The sequence below is a fragment of the Podarcis bocagei genome (genome assembly GCF_964188305.1).
Source record: "Podarcis bocagei genome assembly, chromosome: 1".
Classification (NCBI taxonomy): Eukaryota; Metazoa; Chordata; class Lepidosauria; order Squamata; family Lacertidae; genus Podarcis; species Podarcis bocagei.
The window spans coordinates 136,666,502-136,691,434 of record NC_138125.1 but is presented as its reverse complement, the minus strand read 5'-3'; the positions used below and the strand labels follow the sequence as shown (position 1 = coordinate 136,691,434).

The window sequence follows — 24,933 nt, the reverse complement described above, 5'->3', positions numbered from 1 at the left end:
GGGCAGGTGGCAGATGTCAATGCTGCTCTCCCTTCCACCTTCGCTGCTCGTGCAGCCCACCATTTTAGGGCCCAGGGCCCCAATCTTCATAATATCTCAGAGGGAGGCATAAGAGCGAGGCAACTGCCTCTTCTCCCCTTTCTCATTACCCCTGCTTGCTCTCTGGCCCATCGTCAGCTTTGGGCAGCAACAGGGAACAGCAGAAGCCAATGGGCCCCAGGCAGAAATATACTTGAGCTGAGCCATGGGTTTTAGCAGGTACCTGACTACGCTGACCCCAGCGCTAACTCCATAGACATTTAGAACACATATCAGAGCTGGGTAGAAAGACAGATCTTCTCAAATGCAAAGGGATTGTTGTTTCACTGCCAGATGGCTGTTCTTTCATGAACTTGTGGGGGAAACTAAGCGTGGTGAACCCCAAGCTCCTTTTCATCTTAACTGACTCCTTGCAAAGAGAGTGTGTAGGTAACAGAGACATTGAGGACATCATTGCAGTATGGAAAAGAACTGAGTGATCGTCGACAGGCCATGTCTTCAACCTTACCTTATCTCCAGGACTTCCAGAGTTTCCTGTCCTGCCTGGTCTTCCACTAAGTCCAGGCTCTCCCTTGAAGGAAATAAACCCAGACACAAAACAGAATTGTGAAGCTAAATATGACTCACTATTTTAAATTCAATCGTCCAGTTTTAAAATTATAATCTGTAAGCATGTGCATAATTTTGATCTAACCCAGAGGGCAGGCACCAGCCTTGATCAAGAGCTCAAGAACTTTCAGAGGAACAACAGTAGGCCCCAAACTGGAAGGAACCAATGTTCAGTAATCAGCTGGTGATGGGAGAATTTCTTCCTACTCCTGTTCACAAGTATGCTGGGAAATCTAGATTCTGGGCTTATCCACATTTACCTTTTGCCCCACTCTTTCAGGCATAAGTCTCTGCTTAAAAGCCCCATGTCTGAGCATTTCTGTTTTGCCCCATAACTTTCCCCACAAAAACACACTCTTCAGTGTTCCATCAGAGAAAACACAAATTCACATTTCCCACAAAGTGCGATTTGCTCTGGTTAAGCTTTAAAGAGCAGGGAAAGCTCAGGTTGTGGGGTTGGGACTTGGACACAGAGCTTTAAAGTGTGGCCATCTACCTGGAAACAGCAGAGGAAAGGGAAGTGTATGCAAGCCCCCCTGGTTGATCTTTCTTGATAACTTGGCTCTAATCCCTTATGTACGATGGTGACCAGTGTGTATACAGGACCTCAAGACCTGCCACCTTAGAGAGTCAGTGTGGTATAGTAGTTATCACAAAAGTGGACAGAAGAACACCCATTTTTGCAGAATGAGTATATTGGTCCTCCAGCAGTTCATTTTATTTGAGAGATACAGTGTTAAATGTCCCTCCAAAATGGGACAGTAATTGAAGCATGTGTGTTACAGTTCCCTTCCATGCAACACTATATAAGCTACTCTGAGCCACTTCCTTGGCATTAACCAACCAGACCAAAGTTTGTGGTAGGTGATTATTTGGGTATTTGGATGACACAGAATGTCAACCATGTAGAGTGGGAGGTTATCTTACTACCAATTTTTTTATCCCTCTTTGTCACAAACGCTCCAAAGAAACACACGTCTAGAATCTATTAATCTTCACTAAAGTATGGAAAATATCCTGTGAGGGGAAAGTGTGAAGATTTGGGGACTAGGTGTGACTGTCTCAAGTCATCTTCACGGCTTTATTTATATATTTATATATTTTTATTTCTCAAAATTTACACACCGCTTAGTTGTAAAAAAACCCCTCAATGCAGTTTACAAAAGATAAAACAGTAAAATCAAGAGAAAATACAACCCTACTTTAAAATATACACAAGTTAAAATATTAAAACAGATCAAAATTACCTCAACTTTTTAAGCAGCTGGGTAGGCTTGTCTAAACAGGAATGTTTTAAGCGGGTGCTGAAAAGAGCACAGGGAAGGCACCTGCCTGATCTCACCAGACAAGGAGTTCCAAAGTGCAGGAACTCATGATAACCAACATTTTCCTTTTTGGCTTCACTGCAAGTCTCAGTGCATTCTTGAAAAGGTGTTGCTAGGAAAACTTGAAGCCTCAATACAACATAAATTTTGCTGCAATAAGATTGTTTTTCAACACCATGATGTTGAACACACTTCTTTTGCAAAAAAAAAAAAAAGGCAGATAAAGGGTGCATGATCATTTTAGGCAATCAAAGTCGCCCTAGCAAAGCAACAGCCAGGAACAGTGCAACTCACTAGGCCTCTTCCCCAAGCGTTGTTCTGCAAGTGTGGTGAAATGTTCATGTTCAATTTCCACCTGACTTTCAGCATAGAACAGTTCCCTGACCTAAACAGATAGCTATACTGCTCCAAGCCATAACAAAGAAAACAGATTATTATTCACCTTTCTTCCTTTGGGTCCGTAAGGACCTAGATCCCCTTTTGGCCCAGGAGGTCCTTGTAAGCCCTGTTTGAAACCAAGTTGCAATCAGTGTATGTGGGAAACAAAGATAAATCACATATGTTAACATATTGCCATGATCCTCATCAAGGGTAGGGGCTGATTTTTCCCTGGGATCCTCAGGTACGGGTTTGGCCACAGCCTCCTTCAATCTCCCAGCACTGCATTTCAAACTTTCCCATGTTGCAGTTTCTCCTCCACTAGTGAGATTCTGCTGCTCACACTGACTCTAGGAATGCACCTATATCCAATCCAATCCAATCCAAATATTTATTATGGTCATAGACTAGCATAAGGTAAAAGCACCTCCACACACAAATAAAAGATGCTAGATAGGCAATAAGGCAAGTGCAGAAGTAGAGGGTGCACATACTCATCCTCTCAGCTGCAGTAGACCAGCATAAGATAAAAACACATAAAACATGTCCCTCTATCTAAAAACCTGCATCCACTATTGCAGACTCAGATCTCTGCTGCTACAAGCCTAGCGTGATCTAGTATGTTGAACCTACGTACATCAAATCCTGGGGATCCTTTGCATCCTGGTAACCCATGAAATCCTTGTTCACCCTGTAAGGAAAGAAAAGTTGTCCAGATTGATAACCTGTCATTGTTGTTGCTTCTTCCTGTGATCAGCAGCATGCAATAGGCTACTATATAGCATTCACAGAAAGTGAAATTACCCAAAGAAACTAAATCAGTGAGCTTTTTAAAAATAATAATAAGGGAAGCAACTGGCTTTGATACATGGCAAACAGTTTTTCAGACTTAGGCAGCCCCACCTGCTCTGCAAACAGTGGACTCCCACTCCTGGTCTGGAAAGTGTTGTGCCCACGACATTAACCTGACTCCATATCTACCCTGAATCCATCCTGTGTTTTGATGTATTTCCCCACAAACCAGCTTCTGCCTGAAGCCGGAAAAATAATAACCCAGCCATGTTTTATGTTGGTAATGTGTACACAGCTTTAATGCAGTCTAAAAAGATCTGAGTTGCTCATTCCAGCTTAAGCATTTGGTGATTTCCCCTCTGAGTGCTTGGATGCTCATCACATTGGCTATTCCTTCTGCATGTCTGTTCTTCTTACCATTACACATTTAGTGGTGATTTTCTTGGAATGAGCCTTTTCAGGCCCTGTTGCAAATATTTTTCATGCACATTTGCTCTGACTTACATACGTTTCTTTGCTAGGAAAAACATAGAGATTGTGCCCTGTGCATGAAAATATTAACCATACCTTCTTGCCATCTAAACCATCGATGCCACGCCTGCCTTTCTCCCCCTGAAAGGAGAAAAAAAATGTCAAAAATGTAAAAACGATGCTTCTTGTCTCCAGCATAACTTTCCAAGTAGCATCCACCCCCCCCAAAAAAAACACAACAACCCCCAATACATACCTTGGCTCCTTTTGCACCTCTTGAGCCCTGTGGATGAGAAGAAGATTTAGTTTGTGGTACCAGCTACTGAAATGTGCCTCACTGATCACCTAAGCAACCAGGGGCGAATGTATATTTATTATTATTTTCTTTTGTATCCCATTAAGGAACTCAAGGTAGCAAACATGGTGTTCCCAGGTGGCTTTTCATCCTGGCATTGATCAGATCCAAACCTGCTTAAATCCAGCAAGGCACCTTTATCATGTGTCCTCAGACCACAGTCTAGGAATCACCTTGCTAACTGTGGAGAGATTGTTCTCTCATTAAAAAAAAGGTGGGTAAGTGGAAACTTACAAAATATTTCAGTTCCCACCCATCACCACTGACATATCTATAACCAGCAAAAGCATAATTTAACTGTTTTGGCACTGACAAAAAGCAAAACAAACCCCTTTGTAGTCAACCCCAAATTGCTACTTATAATTGGATGCCCATGGCCAGGGCTTTATACTGTGCTGTATACTGTGCTAACTATTTTGTGATATTTTGGTCCTAGTAAAAGCTGAACAGGTAAGAGCTCCAGGTAAGGGTTGTTTAAATGGCCAGGGCACAGACGGGAGGGAAGCCCTTCTGTTCCATCAGCTCCGCCCCCTGGCCAGCCTGCATCCGGGCCTGCACCTCCATTTGTCAATCTTGGGTGCAGGCTAGGATCTGGCTCCTGATAGGCAGCGCGGGTTTTCAATGGCTCCGCCCATCAGGACAGGAGGCAGATCCTGGGATTCTTCTCCGGGTCCTTGACACCAGCAACACCGTGGCACCATGAGGGTGAGTGGACTTGCTGGACCATTTTGGATTTTTTATATTATTATTGAGCAGACTCTTTGCCTTCTGTAGGGTTGCACTGTTAATCAATGGCACACTCACCTTGTCACCTCGGGTACCTTTTTCTCCCTAAACAGGACAAGGAAAAAAACACATTACAAAATGAAGAAATGAGATAAAATTTAACTATAGAAAGTCAAATTAAGCAATCCGTTAACCAACAGTATACCTTCATGCCTTGGTAACCAATGGGTCCTGGATCACCTTGTTTCCCCTAGAATAAAGTAATAATAAGAAAAGTCACAAACCACTTTGCACAAAGTAATCAGACATCTGCTGTCATATGCACTAGTATCTGAAGATTTTTAGGCAAAAGCAATTTTATTATAATGATCAGGACATGAAAGATTGTACATTAATGACATTCTATAACTTTTAATGTACTCCGTGTATGTCATTGTGGGTGAAGACAAGCAGCCATTCTAAGGGTTCATCCCACCATTTTCGCCTGGGAAAACCCAACCTTTGCTGCTGAATTTGAAGCAAACATCAGTTGGGTTTTTGCAGATTGACATTTGCTCCAGTTCAGCACTAGAACAGGTTTTCCCAGGGAAACCAGCTTTGCAAAGGCAAAACCACTTGGATTCATCCCTAGAAAGCATGGGGCAAGTGGAAAGGCACCCAGCCCCGTGATCTCTAGGCACGGAAGAAGCGGGATGTAAACGAGCCCTAACTGTGGTGAAAGTAAGTTGCAACACACATTCTTTGCTCAGAAAATGAAGGCCCAGGGATATAGAAAGGAGGCATTCAAACTGCCTTTAGAATCCTGTCTTCACTTGATGACTCCCAGTGTATTTAATTTACTGTTTAAATACATAAAACTATTTGTACCCCACTTTCGATCCACAAGGTGACTAGCTACAAAGGAAACTAAAAGAAAAGCAACACTCATTACATACAGTCCAAACAGCTGAGTGAATAAAAATGCCAACAGCAGTCTGGCTTAGAAAACCAGCAGTCAGCAAACTCTAAAAGCTTTGTGAAAGAGACGCCTTCACCTGGCTTGCTTCTCCCTTCGTGGATGAGAAGGGTCTGCAGCTCTGATCATGCCCCGAAACCTCTAACTGGTTAACTGGCTGATGGAAATTCAATTAGTTTTCTGGACAGCCAGGGAAGGCATTCAATCTCCCCACTAAAATCAGAATGAAAACCCAAGGAAAAAACCCCTAACTAATGAGTGCATGAAAATGAAACCAAAGGAAAATTTTTAAATGAATGAAGTGCTGTTTCCTCATCTTCCAAACTAAAAACAAACAATATGAGTAACCATCCCTTTGGAGATGTGGGAGAAACTCGCCACCTCCCAAACGAAAAGTACCCAGGTTTGGTTTGTTTTTTTAAAGAGGAGGGAACAAGGAATATATATATATATATATATATATATATATATATATATATATATATATATATATACATACACACACACACACACACACACACACACACACACACACACTCCACCCTGTTAGCAAATTGTATCCCAAAGAGGACTGAATAACCCTGCCTTGTTTGTACTTTGAAAGAGGTGGATCCCCCAAAGGCAGGCAACAAATAAATAAATAAATCTGGGGGTAGAATATGTTACTGTTGGCTTCTTGGCCAACACCTGGCAAAAAAGAGATGTAAGTTAAAGGGCTGGAAATATAGGGGTGGGGTGACTCAGTGTAGCCTAAGCCTGGTTGAGGCCTCTTGCTAATCTTACTGAACGGGCAGAGAAACCCTCATGAGGGCCAGGGAGCAGCAGAGGGGAAGATCCACCAATGGCTCTCGAGTCTGGCTGTCTCATGCTGGGCCCCACTCAAGGTGAGGTTCTGGGTTGAGGCTTCCGGATCCGATTGCCTTAATGGGAGTAGCTCCCACGGCAACCGGAGATCATTGGCAAAGGAATAAAGAAAGATGACAGAGGGTAATTAGCTTTGTAAACTCCCCCCAGGGTCAGGGGAAATCGCTTCACTCACGGACCATCAGTATCACCACCCACAATGATTCTGTGGAGCAGTCTTCCCCTCTTGGGATATCTAGCTTGCTGGGCTTAGTGCTCCCTTTGATGTACAGAGCGACACCACCTCTGGTACATCCTTCTCTGCCCTTCCTGTAGAGTTTCTATACTGAGATAGCTATGTCCCACTGGTTCTCTCCATTCCACCAGGTTTCATTTATGCAATATATCAGTGCACTTCACCCTTCTTGGCTCAGAAGCTTCTAACATTAGCATATAAACACTTGTGTACAGTCTCTCGCTTGAAGTGTCTTTGGTACTTGCATTGTTATCTGCCTGGGCTCCATTCAGTGACCTTCAGAAGGGTATGCAAGGGCATTGCTACAGAAGAGGGCCTTTGATTTTTATAAATAAATCTTCCCTTCATAATCTTGCTTCATAATTTGTGTTCTTATTTTGTATTTTTATGTTGTGAATTGCCCTGTGATCTTCAGATTTAAAAATTTTAAAAATAAATTATGGTGGTCATCTGAGCAAATGTGTAAATAGCGTGAATCAGCTTTTACAGCACCCAGAGAAGGTTTCTCAATAGGTTTCCCTAAACAAAGTTTTATTTTACTTGATTATTTCCCAGTCAAATAACGGCGACTTACAGGTTCTCCAGCATCTCCTTTTTCACCAGGAAGGCCAGGTTTCCCCCTTTCTCCCTGAAACAAAGCAGAGGTAAACATGAGGCACAATTCTGATTTTACATTCAGTTCCATAGACTAGGATTCCTGCATAGCAGGAGGTTGGACTAGGCATAGCTGTCAACGTTTTCCTTTTTTTAAAGGGAAATTCCCTTATTTTGAATAGGATTCCTCGCAAGAAAAGGGAAAAGTTGACAGCTATGTGGACTAGGAGACCCTTGGGATACCTTCCAACTCTACAGTTCTATACAAATGCATGGGGTGGGGGGTGGGGAGTGTGTATTGGGGACCAAGAATATCCTCAGACTTGTGAATGAGATGAGTTTCCTTCCAAGAGCCCATTTAATTGGTGAAGCCACCACCACATTGTTCTTGTAAATCTGTTTGGTTTTTTAAAAAAAATATCTGCCACACTGCAGACATTTTCAAACGGCAGCTTTAAGTAGTTGGCCCTTTGCAACACAGAAGGACGTCTAAATCAGGGACGCGGACTTATAAAAAATATTGGGGGCCCCCGGGAAAGCTCATGAATAATAAATAAGCTCATGAATATGCAAATAAAGTGGCGCCGCCTCCTCGTGAGCGAATAGGGGAGAGCGTGCTGCGCCTATTAATCAGCTCCGAAGGAAATTGGGTGGAGCTTTTGCTCGGGAGGGAGGGCAGGAGGCATGCAGCCCGACCCTGTGCATTTTGGGCTGGGGGAGGGGCGGCGATGGCGCTCTGCTGGAGGGGCGCCGGAGATTATTGGGGGGGCGGAGCCCCCCCAAACGAATTTTTGAGGGGGCTCGGGCCCCCTCAAGCCCCATGGAGTCGGCGCCTATGGTCTAAATTACATTTAACAACAACATTAGACAAATGACAGACATCACCATGACATAGGTCAAGGTAAAGGGACCCCTGACCATTAGGTCCAGTCGTGGCCGACTCTGGGGTTGCGGCGCTCATCTCGCTTTATTGGCCGAGGGAGCCGGCGTACAGCTTCCAGGCCATGTGGCCAGCATGACTAAGCCGCTTCTGGCGAACCAGAGCAGCGCATGGAAACGCCGTTTACCTTCCCGCCGGAGTGGTACCTATTTATCTACTTGCACTTTGACATGCTTTCGAACTGCTAGGTGGGCAGGAGCAGGGACTGAGCAACGGGAGCTCACCCCGTTGTGGGGATTTGAACCGCCGACCTTCTGATCGGCAAGTCCTAGGCTCTGTGGTTTAATCCACAGCGCCACCTGCGTCATAGCATTTATTAATTAAAGTATTTGCAACCTGCTTTTAATGTAAAAGTCCCCACACTACAATTTAAACTAAAAAGGTTATCATAATAATATAGTTTTTAAAAAAGATACACCCTGTGGAGATTTCCAGCAGTACTGATATCCCAAAAGATTGAACTTTGGGGCATTCCAACCACATGTGGAGGTATGTCTCCTCCTCATCTTTCCCCACCAATGTCTGGGACAATAGTGTTTCATACAGAATGTAAACGAGCTGTGAAAAAGACTATGAATTGAAAGTGGATATGTTATATGTACATTTCCTTACTTATTTGCTTGCTTTGTATCACAAAAAAATCTTCAGTAAAAACAAATTTTAAAAAACACCCTTTGAAATTTATGCTGTGCTCTTTGGTTCTTCTGCAAGCTCACATGTACACCTGCCACCCCTTGTACTTTGGACAAGGGAAGCATATGAAATAGGACCCCTAAGAAAGATCTCATCACATTGGTAAGTTCTTATGGGAGAAGGCAGCTCTTATTTCTTAAAGTATTCTGGGTCGATCCCACTTAGAGCTCTGGCGATTCAAGTCATCCCTTTAAATATTGCCTGGAAGCAAACCAGAAGACAGTTAAGCTACTGCAAAATTGGGACCGCGTTCTGCACACAGCTTGCACCAGGCAGCTCTCAGGCAGATGCATTTGGAACTAAGTGGTGTTTCTAATTACTTTTCAAGGAGCTCATTTTGGTGGACTAATCCAGATGTGAATAAGGCCAGAATCACTGTGGCTAAGCAATTTCTTTCCAGGAAAAGTTGCAGCTGGCAAATATAAGCTTTTAAAGTGCACACCAGCTATCAGTGCCGCCTGTGCATCCCAGTGTGGTGCTAGATCCAGCAGCACCTTTAAGCTCATTCAGGATTAAATCCTGTCTGGCTTCTATTTTCCCACTTACTCACCTGGCATTGACCAGCAGTAGACAAAGACGGTTGTGTCACTGGCTGAAAAACTGGAAGGGTGGAATACCTTGCAAATGTCACATGTTTTTGCCACTGTCAGTCTCCTTGTCCCACCAGTGGCAGTGTATTCCTCAAAACTTGTTAGATTTTCCACATTCAGCCTTATAGGTGTGGCAAATTGAGTAAAATACCAACCTCATATCCTGGATCCCCTAATGGTCCCGGGGGGCCACGAGCAGGCTGCAAAAAGAACAGTGAAGAGTTAGTGATTTGAGCAGAGAAATGGGACCATTTTGACATTAAATTTGATTTATATTACTAGATAGACACTCACCTGGCACTCATATGAGCAGCACTGCCAAGAAAGAGAAAGTATACCATTAGAGGAAGAGCAAAGGACTCACCGGGAAACCAATTTCACAGAACACACACTCTTTCTCTACTAATCTAGCAGAAAAACCATTTATTCATGTTTATGCAATGAACTACAGTTTAACATATCCCCCAAGGTTTGCTTTGGTCAGCTCTAGGGGGAGTTAGAGATGTGCCATAGGCTTCCATGTGATAGATGGCAAACTAATCTACGGAGTACCAAGATTGGCAAACTGAAGCAAAAGACTACACTAAAAAACCTAGCAAAGTGACTATACACCAAAATGTTGGCAAATCTGAAACAAATGTCACTTTAAATGGAATAAAAGGGCCTATTTGCATGGGACTTTTCCCTGCAAAGCATGCAATGCATTTGCATGTGACAACTGCACATGAGTCTATTTTGCTCCTTGAATAATGCAATCCGTCCTTTAGGCTTTTCTCCTCAAAACCCTTCCATACTGACAAGCAGCCTCAGCTTGGACCAAGGGTTCTTCTCCATTATGCTCCAGTAGGTGGGTACTTTAGGGTGGAAAGGGATGACCAGATGGAAGCAGAAACTTTGTGAGCAGATGGTCATCTATAACTTCCACCTACACAGGAATCTCATGTTATCACTCTCCACGATTGCCCCAAAATGCAGGGAAGTAGAGAGAAGACAAAGCTTTAGGTTGTTTCAGCCACCATATAATTAGCTTTTAAGAAGCTAATGTACAGGCCCAGTAAAGTGTTTCTGCTTGGCATGAAATGCTAAGCCAAACTCCGACTCATGATTCTGTGAGCAAAATAATTTCCTTTTTCTGACACACAGGCAACAGAAAAAGAGAGTCCTGGGTCTCAGGTTTACATTTGCCCTGCAAGCCGATGTTCTACTGGAGAATAAATGATGGAAACATACAGGGAAATTGTAAAAGTCAGAAATTATTCCTTGGTGGAAAAACAGCTTACCTCTTGCTCCACTGTCTCCGTCTGAAATAAACAAACAACAAAGAAGTCATATGAGGCACAAGATGGTTCAATGTATTTGACTCGGAACAAACAGAGAGGGAAGACAGATACCCACAATTCTAGCAGTGATTTTGTCAATTGTGTTGTCAATATCACGTGCTGGACGTCCAGTTGCTGTGAAATTCTCACGATAGGAATGGTCTGTGGCAATCACACCGAGCCGAGATTCCTAGGACAAAAGAAGCACATGGGCAGAAATGAGAAACTGGGAGATTTGGAGGGACTGCTACCCAAATCTAAGTTCCTTGGGGCTGCTGAACTGATGTACCGTAATTCTGGTCATCAGATGACACTGCAATGAAGAAACTTGCTACAGAAAGCTAGGAGATAAATGTAGTCACATGAAGCTTACAATGCAATCACAATCTCTAAAAGTCGTTCTCTAAGAGAAGGCCTGTTATAAGCTCCCTACAAACCATACAGGGGAGCTGGCTGGGCAGGCACTATTGGAAAGACCCAAAAGCCAGAAATGCTGGATGAAGGCTGTTTAGGCACCATCTGCCAACCCTATCTATAGTCAAGAGTCTTGCTTTCATGACATAAACTGCAGGAATACTGGGGACAAAATGTACATTTAATATAACGCATTTTAACTGAATTATTTTCTCTTGGATGTGGGCAAAGTTTGTTGAAACTGATTCTTTACTTTTTGGCAAAATAATTTACAGGGAAACTGGAGGAATTTATTAATGGGAGGGGGCGCTTGAGCATGTCCACGGAAGCTGATTGTAAACAAAATTCTGACGGTAATGTTTGGCAGGTGCTGTGATTTGATAGGGGTGATGTGGAGCTCTTTGAGAAAATTACCGTATTTTTCGCCCTATAGGACGCCTCCCGATGGCTGCGCAGAGCTGCCTGCAGTCCCGGGGCGAGCGCCGCTCTGCGCAGCCATCGGGAGCGGGGCGTGAAGTCGCGCCTGCCTCTCGATGGCTGCGCAGAGCTGCCTGCATTCCGAAGCCTGGGGAGACCGGCGCGACTTACCGCTGGCGTCCCTAGGCTTGCAGATAGCAGGCTGTTCTCACGGCTGGGATTGGGGGAAGCTCGGGCTTCCCCCACGCCAGCCCCACGCCGGGGGGGGGAATAAATTTTTTTTCTTTATTTCCCCCCCCCCAAAAAAAACTAGGTGCGTCCTATGGGGCGGTGCGCCCTATGGGGCGAAAAATACGGTATGTTCCTTCACGGAGCCAGATTTCAACCTTGAGGTGAGCTGAAACAAACTTCAAATCATAGTTGAGACAAAGAGCATTTTCTAGGACTATCTATCAGGAAGGTTTTGACTCACTCTTCTTCCAGATCTGGACATGCTGAGACTTTACTCATGGTTTCCTAACCCGAAGAGATTGGTTGATCACTGCCAATGCACAAAGTGGTTGTTCAAGGCTTGACACTTGTCCATAGCTTCTTAGTAGTAGTTGCTGGTTTTGACTCACAACACCTGTGTGGTAAACCTTACGTAGCTGTCACTTTTTCCTCGCCTGCGTTACACCGTGATTTCTAGAGCAGGCAAAAATGACCTCTAATAAAAGCCTTTTCACACATACAAATTGGTGGAGAGAGGAAATGGGTGTGGAATTGTGGACTTAGCTTTCTTCCTCTTCTTAGCCCTGGCATCAGAGGCAGAACAGAATAATTTCTGGAAATACTGTATTTCCATGGAGATCTAGCAATGCCTCAGAGATTATTAAAATCCAAGGTTTAGAGAGAGGCCTTTCACCTATCTTCCAGGTCATGGTAGGGATGTTGTGAGCCAAAGGATCAAGCAGATCTGCTAAGTAATATCCTGTTTCTGCTTTGATTCTCTCTATTTATGGGCAGCAATTGCTCTAATAGCATCCGTGTGTGTGTGCATTGCATACCAGATGGTCTGGAGATATGGCAATGGAGAACACTTTGATCCCCAGATGTTTCGCTTCAGCCGCAGCATCTTCCAATCCGCCACAGGGCTCTTTGTAGCCTTCCAAGGGGTGTCCATCTGTCACCACAATCAGGTATTTATTTTCATTCTTATGAGATCCTCTGCAGGGGGAAGAAATCAAACCCACTAGTGCCGCCATACTGTCTCTATAATATGAGAACTCCAAAGCATCAGTCCTAAACTATTGCACTGGCATAGCCACCTGCTGTACCAATTGCAATGTCCAATTACATAAAGATATATAGGTTTGTATTTGCTGATGAACCTACTCAACCAGCAATATGCTAGAAATGTAACAAAACACATTATCATAGAATCAAAAATTGTAGAGTTGGAAAGGACCCCAAGGGTCATGCAGTCCAACCCCCTGCAAGGCAGGAACCTGAACTCAGGACTCAGCTACATTAATAAAAAAAAACAAACAGCATTTTGAATGTGTTATAAACATGCAACACCAGATGGCACCAGAGAGCAAAGAAAAATTCTAAGTGCTTTTCCGTAGCTCTTTTTTTCCTTTTGTTATAACAATTTAATTTCTGGCTTATTTATAGCATTCCCCCCCCCGCCCCAGTGTGTAGATCCACCCTCATTCTCAACCTCCAAAGAAGAAGAGTCCACAACCTCCCTGAGGAGACTGTTCCACTGTCAAACAGTTTTTCCATATATTTATTCAGAATCTCATTTCTTGTCATTTTAAACCATTGGTTCAGGTCCTACCCTCTGGGGCAGGAGAAAACAAGCATGCTCCCTCCTCCATGTGACAGCCCTTGAGATATTTGAAGATGGATCTCTTATCTCCTCTCAGTCTCCTCTTTTCCAGGCTAAACATACCCAAAGCACATTTGCTCACACAGGCATTTGGGGGAGGTCTGTAAATGTGGCTGAACTGTTTTTATTGATTTGATGCAATTTGTAATGATGTTTAAATTAAATAGCTTATGGTTTTGTTATGTGCATTCAACACCCTACAGAATGAGGGGTAAATGTAAATAATGAAGGAAATAAACAAGCAATAATAAATCTAACTACGAATATTGTGATCAGAAAGTGCAAATTCTATGACTTAAATAAACTCTTCAACGTAAATAAGGAATACATTTTGTTCTGGTATCAAACTGACTGTTTTTTTTGTTAGAGGGGAAAAAAATCTCCCCACACATAGACACACACAGGTCCTCTCAGAGTCCAGAGAGGCCCAGGCCACTTTCAACATTTGAAACCCCTACTCATAATGAAAATTGAAAATGATGAGTGAACTCAATACAAGTCCTCCCATTCAGCAACCAAAAGCTGCTTCTCTCCTTGCTTCTACGTCAGACGAAGAAAGACACATGATCCTCATGGCAGAAAGCCTGAGAACTAAACGCATAGACTGAATGGAGAGAACTGCACAGTGGAAATGCCTCAGATTCCTGCCTAGTTAGGCTGTGTTCCTTACCCCAAGTACCTCGGAGTAAACTCTACCCAGAACTTAATTCTGAGTATACAGGGTTAGGAATGCACTTTCAAGAGCCAGACCCCCAGGACTAACCTGAAGTCTCCAGGTTTGCCTGACATGCTCCAACCACCCCAGGTGACAAAGGGAGGGCTAGACTCTCCAGTGGGTGAGAGCACCTTAAATTATATGGGGTCTTAGTGGTGGGATAATATCTATGGTGGGGGATGTGTCCTGCTCTTTCTGGGGTAGTTGACCCACCTTTGGTTCCCATCATGCACTCAGTTCTCACCTGTGGCTCCTAAAAGCTGTCCGTCTGGGACAGTGGCCGTTCCCCAACAACAGCTTCCCCTGACCAGCTAAACCAGGTGAGGGCAGCTGATGGGCCTCAAACCCTCAGTGCATTAGGGACTTGTCCATCCCCTGCCTGCGAAAGAGGCTCTGGCAGACTGAGCGGATGAGACCAACAAAAACAGGAGCAACAATTTTGGAACAATTCCTGTTGTGCCTTTATGCATCTTTGTGGGGAGTGGAGGCAGAAAGTCGTGGCCATTTTGGTTTGTCAATGCAAATCATTGCGAGGATTGAAACTTTGGTCCCCCCTCCCAGCATGGCTTTGGATTCGAGGTCATAGGTGAGGGTCCCCCAAAGCAATCCAAAGCAAATAAAGGCTTGAAGCCTTGGCGGGGGCCTCACTTATCCCCCTCCCCTTTTTCAAAAGGTCTTTGAGGCAATGAGGGGAAGGGAGAGGGAAAATTGGCCTGCGTTGCTGGTCCCCTCCTCTTCAAAAGGCCTTCTGGGCAACAACATATGCTGGACCCCCCCCAACATCCTCAAAAAAGAAGAGAAGAGAGCAAGGGGCAGATAAATCTGACTCCGACTCCAAGCCAGCACTTTGATTCACAGAGTGCGCCACCCACCCCCCGCCACAGAGTCCTTAGTAAAGAAGAGTGGAGGGGTTCATGCCACAGCCAATGTATAGGAAGAGACGCCTTGAACCAAGTCATAAACATTTTAAACTCTTTAATACAGTGGTACCTCGCAAGACGAATGCCTCGCAAGACGAAAAACGCGCAAGACGAAAGAGTTTTCCGTTTTTTGAGTCGTTCCGCAAGACGAATTTCCCTATGGGCTTGCTTCGCAAGACGAAACGTCTTGCGAGTTCTTGCGAGTTTGTTTCCTTTTTCTTAAAGCCGCTAAGCCGTTAATAGCCGCTAAGCCGTTAATAGCCGCTAAGCCGTTAATAGCCGTTAATAGCCGCTAAGCCGCTAATAGCCGTGCTTTGCAAGACGAAAAAAACCGCAAGACGAAGAGACTCGCGGAACGGATTAATTTCATCTTGCGAGGCACCACTGTACAATCAAAGCTATATCACTTAACCCCCAAAATGTATGCTACCAAACCGCATCTCTTAGAGCAGCTTAACTTTGCAGTTCCAAGCTGTCACATGTTGGTCCAATGTGCATAAAAACAACTTGTGGAACTTATCAAATGCCAACGAATTAATGAGCCCCCCTTTGAACTTGAGGACCAAGCCAAATGTCCCTTGCCGCCTTCTGACCAGCCCTGTGTGTACACACACACACGCGCGCACACACACACACACACACACTCTTGTGTGACAGCTGCTTCCCCATGGTGCAATAAATTTACCTGAGTGCTTCTTATTAAACTAGCATTTTGTTGGGATGGAGGATACTGATTTGATGGGAAAGAGCCTTGCCGCTGCGTGTCTGCTCTCTCACACACACCCTCCTGCAAAGGGTCAGGTTACTGTGAGCTCTTGGTGTAAAGGGCAAAACACCTGCCACTGCCCCACCTCCTCCTTCCCCAACCCAAACAACTATGGGAAAGGGGATGGAGACAGCAAAGCCTCAGAGAGCCAAGGAAGAGCATGCTCATCCCAGTCCACCAGCCCAAGAGCCCCTGGTGGAAAAGGATACTATTTGCAGCATTTCCCAATGCTTGGCAGAACTCCACCCTAAAAAGAAAACGTCCCCTGTCAAGGCTCTGCAAAGTTCTGCTGCTTGGATTTGGGCAGGGACAGGGAGAGGCACAGAGCAGCTGGTTTGGCTCACCAAAGAACATACCTGTGGGGGGTGGGGAAGGACATGTTAGGGGACCAATCTCAGAGCCTTAATCCAGAGGGGACCCTTTTTGGGCTAGGTTGTCTTGGTGCTGTTCACATGCATTCAAGCTGGGTAGTTGCTCTTGGGCGTAGCCCTGGTCAAATGTGCATGATAGCGTGTACATTTGTGCCTGTGTGTGCAACACTGGTGCATGTCAAGTGTGTGGGAAATTGCATCAGTAAGAAAGAGCAGAAAGTCTGAAGAGCAAACTAGTACAGGCCAACAAAAGCACACATCTAAAACAAACCTGTTTCCAAGGGTTTCTCCACACGACAACAAATTTGGTTTCAAATTCTGCACCAAAATCCAAACAATTTATCACAGGATTCAATATTTTTGCCTACTGAAATTGATAGGTGTATATGAACGGGCTGCTGTGGCATCAGGGACCAGCTGCCAAGCCACCAACACTACAGTCCACTGGAAAGGGCTAGAAAAGCCGCCCAGGTATCCCGTCTTCCTCCCACCTTTCCCTTCCTCCGTTGACGGAATGAGAAAATTAGCGTTCCCACTTACCCGATGAGCAGCTCTTCAATCCCTCTCTTGATGGCACAGTCTGTGTAGGTGCCTTTGCCAATAGAAACCACGGAGGAGACCCTGTTCTTCAGGTCTGCTCTCCCTGCAGGCATCCGGCTGAGCTCCTTGATCAGCTGCACTTCATCACTGTAATGCAAGGCTCCTGCATTCCACACGAGATTCCGGTCACACCGATAGTATCTATAAAGAAAGAGAATCACTTCCTTAGCTTTGGCGCCCCTTGCATATTTTTTATTTCTGTCTGTTTATAATGTACAAATAGACATACGTCACAATGTACATCTGTGAAAGCTCCCCACAGCATCCTGTACCAGCTGGTCCGGCCCACCCATGAGGTGGACTGAGGCAGCCTCCTACTGCCACCAGAGAAGCAAGGAGGAGTGGAAGTGGCTTGCAGATCCACTCCAAGATCTTGCAGGGGAACAGCACCTTCCCATTTCACCTCAGATGGCAAAACTGGATGGGCTGCCCCTGTGTGCCAGGATGCCCTGGGAGAAGGATGGATGAATGGTGTCTGCTGTTGCTCTCCTTCCTTCCTTCCTTCCTTCCTTCCTTCCTTCCTTCCTTCCTTCCTTCCTTCCTTCCTTCCTTCCTTCCTGTTGTTGACTCACATACCAGAAATGAGAGGCTGCATGATTCTGTCTCTTGCCATGAGGCACATAAGGCTGCTGCTTGCAGGTGTGGGGTTGTGGTTGTTATTTGAATTTATATGCCGCCCTATACCCGGACATCTCAGGGTGGTTCACAGAATAAAATCAAAATATAAAACCACAAAATACATAATCAAAATAAAAACAACAACCCAATAACACCCCTGACACCTCAAGGATACTGCTGTAGGGTGGAGCACATGAGGGGAGAAAGCGTGTTTTGCCTATCTGCTCTCATAACAAATGAGCACTGATTCAGATAAACAGCAAAAGCTAGGGGTTTTTTTTAAATAAAAAAACCTGACCTGATATTTCTACCACATTTGTCTCGGTTATCTTGCTATCTTAGTAATCTTTGTTCCTTCTCCCATGCCGTTGATAGCAGCCTGACACAGATGTTTAGCTTTCTCCAGAAGTGGAGCTGAAGTTGAGCTCTGGCGCAGCTGCATCAAGCGGGGTCAGCCTCCTGGCTGTGGTGCAGCTGGGGAGAGACGTCCCTTCTTCCTCCACTGTGCCCACTGTCTGCTAGGGCTCACCCACAGTTGAAGCCATGGGGCATGGTTTGGGGAACTGGCCAGGGGGAAGACTCTCCGGCTATGGAAGCCCAGGGCACCCAGGCTGCAGCTCAGTTGCCGCTGGTTTCCCTGCCCGCCCGCCCTGCTCTTGATGTGGTAGGGCTGCCCAAGGGTAAGCAGGCAGCTCCCACAGAGGACCTTGCTATGGAAACCTTTGTTCGCCAGCTTTGGGGCCAGGTAAGAATTTGCCTTCAGACAAATTGGGCCTGTCTGGGGGTTTTGCCTGCCTCGTAGTCACGGTCACAAGTTGATGGGGACAAGGCTGGGTCCTTAGTCCAAATGGCCAGGGGGTGGGGTCTTGCTCCAAAGGATCAGGGGATCCCCTTAAAGGGATCCTGGGAGGTGCATCTGTCTGGACACCCCAGATGAGGGAGGGTGGATGGGTCATGCCACACCCAAAAATCGTGATGTGTGGGGGGGAGTTGCCCTGATTTGATGTACATCATAGGGCGATCCTTAACATTGGGTAATCTTGCCAAATAATCAACCGGCAGACAGGTCAGTTGATTCAGGATACACCCCCCAATGCCTGTGCCAAAGCCTTCTAACGTCTTTAATCAATAAAATTGTGGCCTGTTTAAATCATGGTTGGTTGTCCTGCAGTTATTGCAACTTTACCCTGCCTTGGCCCCACCACCACTGGTTTCACTCCACCTGGAAACGCAATTTATCACCACAATAGAAAAACATCAACTTGTGTTTCATCAGGGTGCACAAAGGCAAGGTAAGGAAAACAAGTTCAGCTCTAATTAAATATGAAAGAAGAATTTCTTCCCCTGACATTGGTCTGCCCAAACATAAAACAAGACCAGGAATTTTGGAATACCACTACCACCTGCAGTTTAGAGCAGGAGACTGCAGAACATTCTTCTCCATATGAAATGCAGAAATGGAGCAGGGATTTTGAACAATGATTAGGAAGTAAACCCACATAAAATGCATGCTTTTCAAATGAAATTATTATTCTTACTGTGTAAAAATGTGCCTTGAATGTTTAGAACAAGACAAAAGACCGTATCAATGTTTGTTGTAGGATTGCCAGGGCAGTTCATGCAACATTTACCTGTCAGTTAACTTATCAAGGAATCGGTTGGTGAATGCTTTAACTTGATCCACCAAGGCCCCAAAAGGCTTTTCTCTTAAGGCAACACTCTCAGAGGTATCCAAGACGAAAAACAGATCCACAGGACAATCTGTGCAAAATCAGAAAGAGGAAGTTTAAAAAGAACACTCTTTATAATACAAGATTCTCCAGAAAGTCTGCAATACTTCATGATGAAGTACACCTGAGAGGGTCTTTTTTGGTGGGGGGATGGCATTGCAGTGTAGTACCTATGCGACATAGAGTCCACCCAGACAACCTTTTTATTGTGCATGATAATTTGTGATCATGATGCTATGCAGGGGGTGGGGGTGTCATACAAGACCCTTCTTTCCATACTGATGGGGCAGTCACACGGCTTCCTTTCTAGTCAGTGCACACTTAGGAACTTCCTGCTGAAATCCCATCGCTTTGTGCCACAAATGTTCAGGTTGACTTTTGCCCTTCTTTCGGTGCCCCTCTCGACAGCAAGAATGTGGTGGTATTAGGCAGCATCACAGGAACAAGATAAAGCAGAATAAATCCACTGCTGATGCATGATTATTGTGCCCAGACCATGTGGCAGAAGATGCCCACAATAGAACAATAGATCCCCCAGATCCCGAATAAGGGCCTGGTCTGGGCTCCCCTGTGGTGCCAGACTGGATCTGGGGCAGAAAAGGAGGGTGTAAATGCCCCCACGTTCCATCCTGGCAGGCAAGAGTCTGTATATCTCCCTATCGCCTCTTAGGACTGCTCTGTAAGAGTGCTGTCCTCTGCCTGTTTACTTGGAAGTAAGCCACACTGAATGCAGTGGCCTTAGCCACTGGGACTGTAGCCTAAGCTGCAGATGAGGAGGTCCTGCCTCTGATTACTATACTTTTGAGTGAGAGCTCTTTGGGGTCTATTAACTTGCTGATGAAGAAATATCGTTGAAACAGTTCATTATCCTGGAAGAACTGTTCTGTTTGCTGCACCACCCGGCTCCAGTTCATTCTCCACCAAACTGTGATATAGATATGAACTGTGGAAAGGCTTTCTGCCTCAACTTCAGTGTATCTTTGTGATCACACACCATTCTAAGCATTCCTGTTGATGGAATATTCATTTGACTTCTATTAGTCCATGACTTCTTGCACATACAGTGGTGCCCCGCAAGACGAATGCCTCGCAAGACGGAAAACTCGCTAGACGAAAGAGTTTTCCGTTTTGGAGGTGCTTCGCAAAACAAATCTCCTATGGGCTTGCTTCGCAAGACGAAAATGTCTTGCGAGTTCCTGTGGTTTTCCCCCCTCCCCCCTTTTTCTAAGCCACTAAGCCGCTTATCAGCTGATCCGATAAGCTGATAAGCCGCTAAAAGCCGCTAATAGCGCTAATGAAATTGGAGTTCTTGTTGAAACTGCACTGAAAAGGATATATCAAGAACTCTGGCCAAAAGTTTCAATATAAGGAATAATTCCTACTCAAGAGTTGAAATGAAAAACGTGTGTATTCTGCTAAGAATAACAGTTTGAAGCTAGTAGTAAATTTAAACACAACGTGTAAGTACGATAGTTTTAAAGTAATGGTAAGTTTGGATACAACGTTTAAGTACAGAAATAATGTAGTTTCAAATATACAGTGATATAGTACAAAGGTACATGAAATACCAGTGCACAACAATTGTTTAATACAAGTCTCACTCGCAGTCAAAAAGAGTCCACATTATATAAAATCAGAATAAAGAATAAAGAATCAAATAGGGCCAAAAAGGAGTATCCGGAGTGTGAATCAGATGTACGACTCAGTAGTGGTAACCAGGACAGGGCCCTGTTTCGGAGTACACGCCTTCTTCAGCTGGTAATATCAAAAATATGCCAAGATAGATCAAGGTGCTTCAATCCATAGATCATAAATATAATAAATTATATACATTCTAAAGTATGTTAACACATATCATGATATTTGGTTCCCTACCTCGGTTTTTTGACGACTATAAATCTGTTGGAAGTCTGTATCATTTAATTCTTTTATGTTTCTTTTTCGAGAATGTATATAATTTATTATATTTATGATCTATGGATTGAATACATTATTAGCCCTCATGTTGTCTTTTGTTGATCTGCTTGGAGCTGTGGCTGGAGGCACAAAGCTCTCGCATAGCCTCATACATCCCCACCCTTTGAATATGGAGTTAAAAGAAAGGAATGACCTTCCAAGGACCTTATCACAATATAAGGGACATGAAACTCTTTAAATAGTGCTATGTAAATGCTCAGTATTATTATTAAACTAATTTAAATGAATCAATATATATAAATAAAACGAGGCTTGTGGGCCACAGTGCAGAGGCCTTCACACCCAAACAGGAATTAGACCTTGTGCTTCCTTAATATCACCCTGCCACTCCCCCACCCCCAACATGGCAACTCACTTCTGAAACTCCAATGAGCCCATAGCAGCCAACTCCTAGGGGCAGAGTTCCCTTCTCACCCCAATAAAATATTTGAGGCGGCTGCCCCCCCAATTTGTGTGTATTCAAATGGTGTGTATGTGTCACATCTTGTGATCGATTATGTGGGACTGGGCTTACCTCCCCCCCCCCCAGTATTTTATTCAAGTTGACACCCCTGAATGAGCCTCAACCGCAGTCTCTGGCCTGGAAATCTGCGAGCTAAGAAAAAGAAAAGAAAGTCCTTCTGGGTAGCTTTAGTCCTAAGGTTTAGAACCCTCTAAAATATTATTATTTATTGTTTTGGAATATCATCTACAATATCCATATGTTGCAGATGCCAGAAACTGTCACTAGCCTTGGGCAGCTGGATTATCTTTGTGGAGAAAGGGGTCAGGATTGCATCTCGATCCCTTCCCCTTGCCATGCCTGACCTTCCTGCTCTCAGGACATCTTCACAGAGGGCCTGTGGGGGGTTGCCTGCCAATGGAGAGCATAAGTTGCACATCTAAAGCCAACTCCCTTATTAGAGGATGCACACATAAGCTTCTGTGCCCACGTCACTCAAATACACGGATGTCAGAGACAGGACCAACAGGTGTGATTCTGCACACACATATACACACACACATAAACACAGCTGATATTTAGTTGAAAGACTCTGCTCAAGAGCATTGCTTTTAGAGGGAAACTGAAGAAAAATGAACACAGCCTGAGACAGTAAAATGAGCCACTACTTTCTATTCCTAATATAAAAAGAGGATTACACTAAGAATATCTGCTATGTCAAAAGTACATATAAAGCACCCTTCTTTTCTTTTTTCTTCTGCAGCTTTTTTCTTCTTCTTTTGGCCATTTTTTTTTTTTTTTGGTATTCATTTTCATTTCATTTTTAACATGAGTATTTATCTCCAAAGCTCAATGCTCACTACACTAGAGACACTGCTTACAGCTCTTTCTTCATCAAAAAGTGGGGCTATAATCCTCAGATATCCCTTAACGAGTTCTTCAAAACAAAGAAGGAATAAAAGTTTGTTATTTTTGAAAGAGTTAGCAAAATCTGGTGACTTCCATAATGGCTTATTAGTCACCGTATTATTGGGACATACAGGCTTGGCTGGTACTGCAACTGCATACAGAAAAGAATCTCTGACAAAAAACATATGTATGATTGCTACCCCTTGCTTGCCAATGTGGGGCATATACTGCTGTCCTATTACTGATTTTCATATTTGTATAAGTCAGACAAACTTAAAAGTTAGCATAAAAGTTAACGCCCAAACTCTGATCTGAAATAACACAGCAGATGCTTCATCAGATCATGGACTGGTACTCAGTTATTTCATTTCAACGTAGTAAGAAGGCAGTAAGCATAAGCGAGGAGAAAGCAACACACTGTGAAAATATATTCTTACCTTGAAATGTTGCTGCACCATTGGAGACTGCTGTTGCTTGAGCAAGAACTGTTCTGAAAAGAAAGCAGCCCTGAAGTAGGAAGGCTGGGAAAAAGTAAGCGAACTTCATCTTGCAAGGATTGTAGTTATCATTTACTGAGACTTGAGGACAAATTTAAGGAAAAAAGAGAGGGAGCCCAGGACTCAGAGGGTGACAATTATCACCTAGTTTGCAATTATTATTAAGTTTCTGCTCTGTCCCTGAGTTTCCAGAGAGTGGAAGGAGAAAGGAAGGGAATTAAGAAGAGGCGGCGGCTTGGATTTGCAGGAGCTGGGGCTCTCCTTCCAGGAGGGAGGGAACATAGCAGTAGTGTCAGATTCGGCTGAACTGCAGCACTAGCTAGTGAGTCATGAAACACACCAGCCCATTTTGAAGTCTCCCTTCTGTGAGTTCAGTTTTGCCACTGCCTTCTTCAGATATGGCTGTGCTCCTCATACTAAAACGTAATTTAGCTCCATTACAAAATTATTGCTGCCTGTCCTCATATGCTTGCAACTGATTAATGGCTCACAATGCAGAAACACACGTTAATTCATGTTTTTGTATAACGGCTGACTCTAGTGTCCAATGAAATATTCAGGATATGAAGGGGATGTTTAGATGGCTAACAAGTAAAGATGAAAAATGAGCAGAGTTGTATCAACTGGGTATCTAATATAATAGAGTTGAAGCCTCTTAAGATATAATAGAGTTGAAGCCTACAAAGTTGGTCTCTTTGTAATTTTGCTCATACATTTGGTAAACTGCATTTATGTTCTAAAATCTATCGTTATGAGGACCAACAGAATTATCAAAAAATCTGTCCAGCTTCTGAGTTCTCCAGAACTCTGCATCAGGTGTGACATAAAGGAGGTGTTGGTCATGCTTTGTGGAACATCTTGCCTCATGAAGGTCCCCACCGTCTCTGTTGCATTCCTCCCCGTTGCTCTTTCCTTCATTGCATTAAGCCTGAATAATTGGAAGGCTTTCCCAAGCATGCATTGCAGTCTTGTTTTCCCTCTCTTCCCCAAAATGTCCCCTGACTCATTTTTAGTCTTCCTCTCAACTGTTATGCTATTGCAAATAAAATGAAGGTATTTATAACAAATTGTGTAAATCAAGGCCTTTGTGTAACTTTGTATCTGCAACTAATAAAGTAATATCTGCATGGTTAGTACAACTGAATATGCTCATCGCAAATGGTGGAAAAAATGCCCCCCCTTTGGTTTTAAAATGTGGTAGTTTTCCTATAAGCGAACTTCATATTCATGCTTCTTGTCCAGTTCTTTTAACAGCTGTTCCCAGCAAAGTCCTTCTGCTTTGCCTCATTGCACCACTTATTTGCTTGTCCCAACTCCACCCTTCTAGCACCAGTGTGGGATTTTGCCAAGAGAGACCTTTCAGCCGAATCTACTGAATGGTAAATGTTAAGTTGTGGGTGAACATATCAGACGACACAGCGATTCTTCAAACAGCTCCTGTTTATTCACAGGCCAGAACTGAACTGAAGGGTTCAGCCAGCCTGCTTATATAGAGCTCCAGTACCACGCAACTGTAACAACTTTCTGTAACTATCCAATCACTGAACGTCACTTTCAATCCCTTATTTGCATATGTGGACCTGAGTGAAAACTATCTACAGTATCCCCCTGCTGGCCCAGGGTGAGAACTTCAGTACATAACAGTAAAAGCTGAGAAGATAAAGGTTTATTAACCCAGGAGCACAACAAGAAAGACTTCTAAATGGTCAACTCTTGGGGATTTCAGTTTTCACTGATAAATGGTTGACAGTAATGATCCCCACTTAGAAATGAAAAGGAATGAGTTAATCAAAGTAAAT

General features: G+C 44.1%; 1 protein-coding gene across 1 annotated transcript in view; it reads right to left on the bottom strand.

Moving 5' to 3' along the window:
• The window catches only part of COL6A1 (collagen type VI alpha 1 chain), a 51,427-nt gene extending 27,973 nt beyond the window's left edge, over positions 1 to 23,454 (bottom strand). The window contains exons 1-16 of the mRNA XM_081184403.1: positions 23,075 to 23,454; positions 19,211 to 19,340; positions 16,902 to 17,102; positions 12,763 to 12,922; positions 10,962 to 11,075; positions 10,847 to 10,867; positions 9,861 to 9,881; positions 9,722 to 9,766; positions 7,324 to 7,377; positions 4,901 to 4,945; positions 4,774 to 4,800; positions 3,871 to 3,897; positions 3,711 to 3,755; positions 2,989 to 3,042; positions 2,416 to 2,478; positions 548 to 610 (exon numbers count right to left, since the gene is read on the bottom strand). Of these exons, the coding sequence (XP_081040529.1) occupies positions 548 to 610; positions 2,416 to 2,478; positions 2,989 to 3,042; positions 3,711 to 3,755; positions 3,871 to 3,897; positions 4,774 to 4,800; positions 4,901 to 4,945; positions 7,324 to 7,377; positions 9,722 to 9,766; positions 9,861 to 9,881; positions 10,847 to 10,867; positions 10,962 to 11,075; positions 12,763 to 12,922; positions 16,902 to 17,102; positions 19,211 to 19,340; positions 23,075 to 23,183 (1,179 nt within the window). The 5' untranslated portion in view covers positions 23,184 to 23,454. The remainder of the gene's footprint in view (positions 1 to 547; positions 611 to 2,415; positions 2,479 to 2,988; positions 3,043 to 3,710; positions 3,756 to 3,870; positions 3,898 to 4,773; positions 4,801 to 4,900; positions 4,946 to 7,323; positions 7,378 to 9,721; positions 9,767 to 9,860; positions 9,882 to 10,846; positions 10,868 to 10,961; positions 11,076 to 12,762; positions 12,923 to 16,901; positions 17,103 to 19,210; positions 19,341 to 23,074) is intronic.
• Between the last annotated feature and the right edge of the window lie 1,479 nt (positions 23,455 to 24,933).